General features: G+C 57.0%; 1 protein-coding gene across 1 annotated transcript; it reads left to right on the top strand.

Moving 5' to 3' along the window:
* Positions 1–2,652: 2,652 nt before the first annotated feature.
* Positions 2,653–9,227, top strand: PIANP (PILR alpha associated neural protein). The gene is made up of 6 exons (XM_027093367.1): positions 2,653–2,895; positions 5,058–5,117; positions 5,361–5,872; positions 6,623–6,704; positions 7,496–7,717; positions 8,030–9,227. Exons 2-6 carry the CDS (start codon positions 5,101–5,103, stop codon positions 8,049–8,051), a joined length of 855 nt encoding a protein of 284 aa, XP_026949168.1. The 5' UTR covers positions 2,653–2,895; positions 5,058–5,100; the 3' UTR covers positions 8,052–9,227.
* Positions 9,228–10,153: the final 926 nt, after the last annotated feature.

Below are 10,153 nucleotides of genomic sequence, written 5' to 3'. Positions count from 1 at the left end.
CAAAGGAGGCAAGGATATACAATGGAGAAAAGACAGTCTCTTCAATAAGTGGTGCTGGGAAAACTGGACAGATACATGTAAAAGAATGAAATTAGAACACTCCCTAACATGATACACAAAAATAAACTCAAAATGGATTAGAGACCTAAATGTAAGACCAGACAGTATAAAACTCTTAGAGGAAAACATAGGAAGAACACTCTACGACATAAATCACAGCAAGATCTTTTTGGATCCACCTCCTTGAGTAATGGAAATAAAAACAAAAATAAACAAATGGGACCTAACGAAACTTAAAAGCTTTTGCACAGCAAAGGAAGCCATAAACAAGACCAAAAGACAACCCTCAGAATGGGAGAAAAGATTTGCAAATGAATCAACAGACAAAGGATTAATCTCCAAAATATATATAAACAGCTCATGCAGCTCAATATTAAAAAAACAAACAACCCAATCCCAAAATGGGCAGAAGACCTAAACAGACATTTCTCCAAAGAAGACATACAGATGGCCAAGGGGCACATGAAAAGCTGCTCAACATCACTAATTATTAGAGAAATGCAAATCAAAACTACAACGAGGTATCACCTCACACCAGTTAAAATGGGCATCATCAGAAAATCTACAAACAACAAATGCTGGAGAGGGTGTGGAGAAAAGGGAACCCTCCTGCACTGTTGGTGGGAATGTAAATTGATACAGACACTATGGAGAACAGTATGGAGGTTCCTTAAAAAACTAAAAATAGAATTACCATATGACCCAGCAATCCCACTACTGGGCATATACCCAGAGAAAACCATAATTCAAAAAGACACATGCACCCCAATGTTCACTGCAGCACTATTTACAATAGCCAGGACATGGAAGCAACCTAAATGCCCATCGACAGAGGAATGGATAAAGAAGATGTGGTACATATACACAATGGAATATTACTCAGCCATAAAAAGGAACGAAATTGGGTCATTAGTAGAGACGTGGATGAATCTAGAGACTGTCATACAGAGTGAAGTAAGTCAGAAAGAGAAAAACAAATATCGTATATTAATGCATATATGTGGAACCTAGAAAAATGGTACAGATGAACCGGTTTGCAGGGCAGAAATTGAGACACAGATGTGGAGAACAAACATGTGGACATCAAGCGGGGAAAGCGGCGGGGGGTTGGGGGTGGTGGTGGTGGGATGAATTGGGAGATTGGGATTGACATATATGCACTAATATGTATAAAATGGATAACTAATAAGAACCTGCTGTATAAAAAAATTACTAGATATTGTGAAGACTAGTTTGTAAAGGGCAAGGGCAGAAGCAACAAGATTATAGCAAGATTATAACAATGATGGAGAGAAGGAGATGAATTCAGGACATGTTTTAGATGCAGAGCTCACAGGACTTGCTGATGAATTAGATACACGGTGGGAATCAGTGAGAAAAGGGAAAGGGAGGAAGGATGTTTCCTAGGTTTTTCGCCTGAACAAGCAGAAGCCATCATACCCCTGGATGGGGAACACTACTGGGAGAGGGATGGATTGGCGGGGGGCGGGGGGCAGCAGTGGTAATTCGAGACATCTATTTGAGCCATAGGAGCTTTATATGGCTTTAGGCATCCAAGTGGAGATGTCAAGTAGGCTGTTGGATAAACGAGTCTGGAGCGCTGGATATAAATTTAGGACTTGCTGACATTTACATAGTATTTAAGCCCTGGGACTGGATGACATCACTGGACCGAGAATGTGGAACGAGAAGGGGGCCAAGGACTAAGCCCTAGCAAGTTCCCACATTTAGAGGTCAGGCAGAAGACGGAGAAGGAAAAGCCAGGGAGGATGAAGGAAATTAGAAGAGTGTACTGTCCTAGAAGTGCAACTCAAGTAAAACAGGGTAACCTGAAGGGGGGGCGGGTAGGACAGGATGAGAGTGGGGGCAGGGGAAGCCCATTTAGATAGAGAGGTTAGGGAAGGCCTCGCAGAGGAGGTGACATTGGATCTAACTGAAATTTTAATGAAATGAGTGAATCATTGTGAAAAGCCAGGGTAAAACATTCCAGGCAGTGGGAACAGCAAATGCAAAGGCCCTGTGGCAGGTTAAGCCCTTCTAACTATAGTAACATAGATCAGGTCCAGTGTGGCAGAGGCATGAAGAGTGTTAGGAGGGGCGGGGCCAGGTTATACAGGGCCCTGTAAGTCACGGTGAGGAGTTTGATACTCTGAGCGCAAGAAAAGCTGAGTAATGCAACTCGGTCTACCTATTTTAAAGATCGTTTGGTTTGCTTCGGGGAGAATGCATTGCAGCAGGACCAGAATGGAATCAGGGGATCAAGCTGTTGGGATAATCCAAGGTCTCCACTCCCACCCTGACCCCGACCTCATCCCCAGCACTCAGCACTCTCCAGCTGGGGCGAAACAGAGTTGGGGTCACAGAGCTTTGGGTGACTCAGAATCTCAGAGGTTGACCGGGGCAACCAACGGTGTTCATGGAGGTGGGGTGAAGGGTGGAGAAGCCCACCACCGGAACCCGGGGAATCGGACGGTGCTCACCCTCCGCTGCCCTCTCGCATTCTGCACCTGGGTCGCAGCCGGGCGCGGCTCCCCAGGCGCGGCAGCGGGAGGGTTAAACCATGCGGGAGGGGGAGAGGCGGAGACCAAGCGCTCCGAGCTGCCGCGCCGAGCCCCGCCGGGCCGAGCGCAGCCCGAGCCGAGCCGAGCCGAGCCGAGCCGAGCATCTCCCGCCGCCGCCGCCCCGCGCCCCGGGCGCCCGCCCCCACCCTCTACAGCACCCCGCTGCCCTCAGAATCCCCCGACCATGCCCAGTGCCCCACACGCTCGCGCGACCCCCCAGCCCGGCGCAGCCCCGAGCTCCCGCAGCCATCGCGCCGCCGCGCCAGGCATGCAGGTGAGCGAGAGGAACCCCCACGCCCCCGCCCGAGGGAGCCCGGCCCTGCCCTCCCCGACTCCGCGCCTTTCGCCCCCCGCCCCTCCAGGCGCGGTCCCTCGCCCGGCTCGAGCCTCCAGCGCATAAGCGCGCCTTCCCCACCACGCTTTCCTTCGCTCCGCGGGTCCCGACTCCATCCTGCCCTCCTGGCGCAGCGGTCGCCGTCCCCGCCGCTGTCTTCCTCCCGCCTTGGGCTCAGCCCCCGGCTCCTTGCATCCTCCAGCCTCGGCTTCCCTTTCTGCTCTCGGCGCTCCCGCCCGAGGAGACCCCTCGCCTACCTCCTGGTCCTCGTCCCCCGCCCCCCTTATCGCTTTCCAGCCCTGTCCAGGGAGCGTGGGCCTGTGGGAGGGGTGGGCTCGCGGCCGCGCTGGGGATGGGGCCCGGTTCCCCCAGCCCGAGGCTCCCGCCCCACCCCCAGCTCGTCTCCTGCGCACAACAGGTCGGTGAGGAGCGAGGGGAGGGTGGGGTGGCGCGCCAGCCAGGGGACTTGGGGCTTCCTGGACGGGGTGACTAAGGGGTGCGGGGTCCGGGGACTGGAGATGACGTTGGTTGGGGAGGTGGGATGCACAGGCGGAGAGGCGAGTGGGTCCTGGAGTCAGCTGGCCACAGACGTCCCTGGAAGCCCTTTTCCCCTCCCCTGGCTCACACGCCTTCCTCTGTCCCTGCAGCATCGTTCTTTTCCCGGTTCCGTCTCCCTTCTTCCCACCTGGGCCCCATCCCTGCCTCTCTCCGTAGCTCCGTATCCCTTTCCGTTGGAAGAAACAATTTCCATCTCCTCCATCTTTGCTGTTCCCGTTTTCCGTCCCCCGTCCCTTCCTTGTCTCGTGTTGTCCTCAGTACCATGTTCTCTCCTTTCCCCCTTCCTTCCTCCCCATCCCTGGTCCCCTCCATCCCTCTTCTCCCTTCCCCTTCCACGATCTCCACTTCCCATCCTGCCTGGACCTTTCCTTCCTCCTCCTCCTGCCCTTCCTCCTTCTTCCCCGCTCCTGTGACCGCTTCACCCTCTCAGCTTCCCTCCCTGACCTTTACTCCCCTCCTCAGTATCCTCCAGCTGCCGATCTCCTCTGCGCCCCCCAGTCCATTCCTTCAGGACTAGCCCCCTTCATCTGCTTCCTCTTCACCTTTCTCTTCCCTTCTCACGCCTCACCAGCCTTCCCTGTCTCAGGCCATCATGCCTTCACATCTCTCCCCACAGCCCACTTCCCCAATCCCTTCCCCAGACTCTCCCACCTACTCCCCTGTTATTCTCTGAGAGGGTTTAATGTCCAGATTTAGACCCAGAATCCAGAGGACACCAAGTGTCATATCCTCATTCACTGGGGAGCCTGCTGCCGCCGCCTGGATCCACCACCCTCAGCTCTGAGAACGTGTCCTCCTCTTTCAAAACCATCCATCCCGATTCTCCCAGGACTCGTTACCCAGGAGAGCTACATTTGAGGGGGTGGCCTCTCCCCAACTCCACCTCCCCTCAGAGGGCACCTATGCATTTGGATGATGGAACATTGAGCAAATATTATATACTGTAGTTTTCCTCCCGCCCACCTCCTCTCTCTTTCCTTCCATCCCTCCATCTCCTGTTCCCCTGCTCCTGAAGACGAGATTCCTGGGGCCATTCAATCATAAGAGAAAGGCCTCAGACAACAAGTGGGGTGGGCAGGCGGGGATGCTCCCCCGTGCAACCACACACGTTCACACACTCACTCAGATTGACTTCCTCTTCCCTCCCCCACTCAGACTCCCTCCCTCCCTCGGTAGGTGCTCAAGGAATCACAAGGTTCTTGGCTCTAAATTAAGATCTAAGAAAAGCTAGGAGCTGTGGGCAGAGGAAGTGAGACGGAAGGAAGCCAGAGAAGTGAGAGTAGACCCTGGGGGGGGGGGGGGTAACAGGGACCTGGGAAGTTGTGTAGATAGGGGCTGGGGACTAGACAGGGGACCACTCTGGGGGTTCCCCTCCCCGCTCCCCACCCCCCCGCAAGAGGATGCTAGGCAGCCGTGGCTCCTGAGTGGCAGCAGCATAGCTGGCAGCCACAGCTGGGAGGGGAGATGGAGGTGAGTTGGTGGATGAATGAGCTGGGGAAGTACTCAGGGCAGGGTTGGGATGTGACGACCCCTCTCTCCCCCAGTAAAGGCTGAAAATCTGGGTCATCTCTGAGGAAGATCTCGGACATGGAGTCCAGAATGTGGTAAGTCTGGCCCAGCAGGGGAAGCTTGGAAGCCACTTTCCCTGGGGTCTTGGCCCTTTCCCTCCTAGGCCCACCCGGGGCCTTCCATCCTGAGGGCTAGACCCTAGGAAGATGGGAAATGAGACCAGTCTTCCCAAGGCCCACCTACTTTTTGCACAGAGTCTTGGAGGGAGGCGGCCTGTCCTCTGCACACATAAGCCCAAGATGGCCTTGGTTTCACCCGCTCTCTCTCCCTTCCCGCAGGCCTGCGCTGCTGCTGTCCCATCTCCTCCCTCTCTGGCCACTGCTGTTGCTGCCCCTCCCACCGCCTGCCCAAGGTTCCTCCTCCTCCCCTCGGACCCCACCAGCCCCAGCCCGGCCCCCCTGTGCCCGGGGAGGGCCCTCAGCCCCACGCCATGTGTGCGTGTGGGAGCGAGCACCTCCACCAAGCCGCTCCCCGCGGGTCCCAAGATCACGTCGGCAAGTCCTGCCGGGCACCTCGCCCCCGGCCACCCCATCAGGCTTTGAAGAGGGGCCACCCTCATCCCAGTACCCCTGGGCTATTGTGTGGGGTCCTACAGTGTCTCGAGAGGATGGGGGGGACCCCAACTCTGCCAATCCTGGATTTCTGCCCCTGGACTATGGTTTCGCAGCCCCGCATGGGCTGGCCACCCCACACCCCAACTCAGACTCCATGCGGGGTGATGGAGATGGGCTTAGCCTTGGAGAAGCACCCGCCACCCTGCGGCCAGTCCTGTTCGGGGGCCGCGGGGAAGGTGAGTGGGAGTCGGGGAGGTTGGTAGGGATTTGGGGGTGGGGAGGCTGGCTGAAGACTCTAAAGGAAGCAACAGAGGTCCTCCTGCCTGTTAGCTCCTTCCACAAATGTGTCGGGCACTAACGCTGGCACAGGAGGCCGAGACCAAGATGCATCTGAGCCTCAGAGGAGCTCAGGTCCACTGGAGAAGACAGATGTGTAAACACTCGGGGATGAGTCAACGTAATACATTCTCTAGTGGAGGTGTGCACAGCATGTTGTTAGGCAGAGAGAGAAGGGAGAGACTACTTCTGCCTGGGGATCAGGACACCCTCCAAGAACTGACATTTAAGCGGGACCTTGGAAACAGTGGGAGTATTCCAGGCAGAGGAAATGAACGAGCCCTTCAGGGTGACATCTCGCCTCGGGGAGCGCTGAGACGGGGCCAGTGGTCTGGGGGTGGGGCCAGGGTGGAGATGGACGTTTCCAGCCCCTAGTTTCTGTGCAGAGAGAGAAGATCTCTGTGACCTTGGAACCTCCTCCTCATCCCATATATATAGAAGATTTGGGGAAGTGGAGAAAAAGGATTTGGGAGGAAAAGAGCTGAAAACTCTGCGGAAAGCCGATGATAAAAATAAAGCGGGGAGGCTCCAGAGAAGCAGAAAGAGTTGGGCAATGTGGCTTCAAACGGCAACGCTCCAACCCAATCTCCAGCCTCTCTCAGCTCCCTCCACCTCAAGCCTCCCTAAAAATTTCTCCCTACCCCAAGCAGGTGTGGACCCTCAGCTCTACGTCACAATTACCATCTCCGTCATCATTGTTCTCGTGGCCACTGGCATCATCTTCAAGTTCTGGTAAGCTGGGGTGGGGGGAGGAGATGCTGGCATCCCCATCAATGTTTGGCTACATTTGGCTGGAAGGAGGGAAGGAGCCAGGGCGGCGGTTTTGCTGGCGGTGGGATAGGAAGTGGTGGGTTAGGGCAAGACTTTGGGAAAAGGTAGGAAGGATTCGGGTGGGGGAAGCTCTGAGAAATGAGTGCAGATCCCTTCTGGGGAAACACAAGGGTGATGGGAGAGGGGGGGAGTCATTTGTGTGCACGGGGTTTGGTGGCCAGCCCTTGTCCCCGTATCCTGCACGACCCATTCTGCAGAGCCCCTTCTTAAGGCTGCCTGGGGAGGAGGGAGAAAAATCTGAGCTTCCTTTGCACACACTTCATATCGGGTCGCTCAGTCCTTCCCACTTGACTGCAAGAATCATTAGACTCAGGCGTCCAGGTCATTAGCTGACTTTGAACTAGAACTAAAGCTGCCAGGCGCCTGCTGCGGAGGTTTGAAATGGCTCTGCTGGGTATGCGTGGGGGAGAGGTGGTTCTGGGGGACTCTGTGTGTCTGTGGGGAGGAGCTACTCATTCTGTGGATCTGAACCAGGCGAGAGGGTGGCTTAGATTCCCGAGCCCCCTGGCGGGGAGAGGAAGTGGTTTTGTGGACGCGGTCTCAGGACACGGGGCTTAGGGACCTGTTAGAGGCTGGTTTCTCTGCCATAGGATGTTGCGGGTGCCTGAGGGAGGCTAGGGGTGGCCAGCGCTGGAAGCCCAGGTTGGGGGCTTCCTGAGTGTGTGAGAACCTCTTTCCTTCCGGGGCACCAGCTGGGACCGTAGCCAGAAGCGGCGCAGGCCCTCTGGGCAGCAAGGTGCCCTGAGGCAGGAGGAGAGCCAGCAGCCCTTGACAGACCTGTCCCCAGCCGGGGTCACTGTGCTGGGGGCCTTCGGGGACTCGCCCACCCCCACCCCTGACCACGAGGAGCCCCGAGGGGGACCCCGGCCTGGGATGCCCCAGCCCAAGGGGGCTCCAGCCTTCCAGCTGAACCGGTGAGGGCAGGGCAGAGGGCTGGGAGGGCGGGCAGGGGAGGCACCTCGGGGCTGCGACTGTGGGATTGGGGCGCTCCCTCCCGGGCGGGTGGAAAGGAGGCAGACCTGCCCCCCCACCCCGGGAGACTGGACCCCTCCTCGCCGGGGCACCCTTCCATCTCCCGCTGTCTGTGGATCTGCGTCCTGTTCTCATGCTGCCATTTAACTCCAACTCTGCCCTCCTAAACTTGATCCCTTTTATTTCTTGGACTGCCCTCTCGATTCTGGCCTGCCTCTTGGTTCCTGACGGTGCCCTTTCCCTTTTCCTCTCAGGATTCCCTTGGTGAATCTGTGATCCCCCCCAAGCCTGGGCTGCCACCAAGCAGGGGGCCAAGGGGCCGGCACAGCCCCCATCCCGCTGAGGGCAGGGCGGCCGTGGGCGCCTCGGAACACTCGCTAGCCCGCGGGTGAGCGCACCTGCTCAGCCTCCTTTAGGTGGGGGCCTCACATATCTGTGGCTTTTGGCCCCCGGCCCCGCCCTGGCACACTCACATGAGAGCCTTGCACACTCACCTCTCCCCTCACGAGCCACTGCACACACTCATGCTCTTGTACGGCCAGTCTCCCTAGCCACGTCTCTCCCCTCCGCGGATCCCTCGCGTCCTCCCTTTCGTCTCACACTGTTCCCTTTGTCTTCTCCCCCGTCCCACCCATCGCTCAGTGGCCCGTCACTCAGAGGTCAGTGGGTGACTCTCGTGGACTCTCGTGTGCATGTCGCGGCCCCGCGCCGTGGCGTTGTGTGTCATGCTCACACTCTCGCCTCACGAACACTCACTGATTGAGTTTCTGTGGCCCCTGCATGCTGCCTCGGAGGTGGGTGGGAGGTGAGCTGGGGGCTCCATGGGCCTCCATCTGTCGCGGTCCCATCCCGCTCCGCGTCACGTGTTTCGCTGTCTCCCCCATCCCGCTCTGAGGGCTCCCTGTGGGAATGGAAGTACTGAGGGCGCAAACTCCCACCCCCTCCACTGCTAAATTCTGTTGTCTGGGAGATGGCTTTTGGGGAGTCACCCGCTGCACTACATGAGAAAGGGGCTCCCATGTGCCCTCCCCTGCTTCCCAAGTCCTTCTGTCTCGTCTGTCCTGGCTGTCTGTGTGTGTCACTCTGGAATTCAGAGCCCCCTGAGCCAGTCCTCCACTTGCCGGCCTCCCTGAGGGCCTCCGTAACTCCACCTAGGCTGCCAGGGACCGGAGCCAGCTGGTTCAAGGCCATCGGGAGCTCTGCCTCCCAATCCGCCCCTCCATCCCTCCCTCCCTCCTTGGTTCCTCCACTCTCCCTCCTTTTGCACCGCCCCCCCCTCAGGTTTGTCCTGACTCCTCATGGCTTTCCCACCTTCCTTCCTACTTCCCTCTCTTACCTGGCTCCTATGCTGTGATATATATTTTTGTATTATCTCTTTCTTCTTGTGGTGATAATCTTGAATTCTTGTGGGATGTAAGTTTCAAAATTTTCAAATAAAGCCTTTGCAAGATACCTGAGTCCCCTGGTTCTGCCTTATGAGCCCCACAGAGAGAAGAGGAGGAGGGGCGATGGGCAGCTAAGAGGGAAGAAAAGAAGGATGGGGGGGAGTGCGGGTAACCCCTCCGGACCCGATGTGATCTGGCCTGCTCTGACCCGGGGTTGGGATTCGGGGGCTTTGACTCGGGATGGAATGGAAGGAAGAGACTCTGAAGGGGGCAGTCTTGACAAGGAGCAGCCGGAGCAAGCGAGAAACCGGAAGAGTGGTTTGTTAATTGCTAGAGAAGGTCAAGAGAGACCACGAAAAAGGAGGTAGAAGAAAAGGGAAACTTACGTAGAAGCACAGGCGACGGCGCAAGCAAGGAAAGGAAGAGGAGAGCGCGGATAGACACGTGGAGGTTGAAGGGCAAAAGGAGAAGGAAAAATGGAGCAACGGGCAAGCGGTGAGAGGGAGCCGCAGTGAAGAGGCTGGCTGCCCTGCCTGCTTTATTTGCAGCCTTGCTCCCTCATCCGCCCCCGCCCACAGCTGCCCCCAGAAGCCCCGCGGTTAGCTCTCGTTAGCTTTCCCCGCTCTGCCCTCTCTGAGAGGCACTGCTGGGGTGTGGGCGTGGAATCGAGGGGTGCGTTTGGAGGAGGGAAAGCAGGCTGCCCAGCTGGGATCAGTCACCTCTGAGCCCCCAGCTCTAGGTCTGGCTGTCGCAACAGCCCTGCAAAAACCCACACGGCAGCCTCTCAGCTGTTGCTAGGTTCCGTTGCCATGGTAACCACCCAGGTCCCATTTCTCCCCCCACCCCCATCTGTGCCCCACTTGCTCCCTGGAAATGGGGGCGCTCCAGGGAGGAGAGGAGACGGTCACGTGCAAGAGGGGGGCTGCCCTGGCCTGTGTTGGCCTCCATGTGTTTATTTCTGCAGTTAGAATCAGGAATGTCCATGCATCTGTA

This window comes from Aethalodelphis obliquidens, unplaced genomic scaffold (assembly GCF_003676395.1).
Source record: "Aethalodelphis obliquidens isolate GAN/ISIS:26980383/991018 unplaced genomic scaffold, ASM367639v1 scaffold83, whole genome shotgun sequence".
NCBI classification, from domain to species: Eukaryota; Metazoa; Chordata; class Mammalia; order Artiodactyla; family Delphinidae; genus Aethalodelphis; species Aethalodelphis obliquidens.
Note: the sequence above shows the minus strand (reverse complement) of the source record. Positions and strands in the feature narration are given on the sequence as shown.

Excerpts from the sequence above, each read along its gene's own strand:
- PIANP (XM_027093367.1), top strand. Across the intron at positions 5,873-6,622 it reads GTTCGGGGGCCGCGGGGAAG|GTGTGGACCCTCAGCTCTAC; the intron begins GTGAGTGGGAGT and ends TACCCCAAGCAG. Across the intron at positions 7,718-8,029 it reads CCAGCCTTCCAGCTGAACCG|GATTCCCTTGGTGAATCTGT; the intron begins GTGAGGGCAGGG and ends TTTTCCTCTCAG.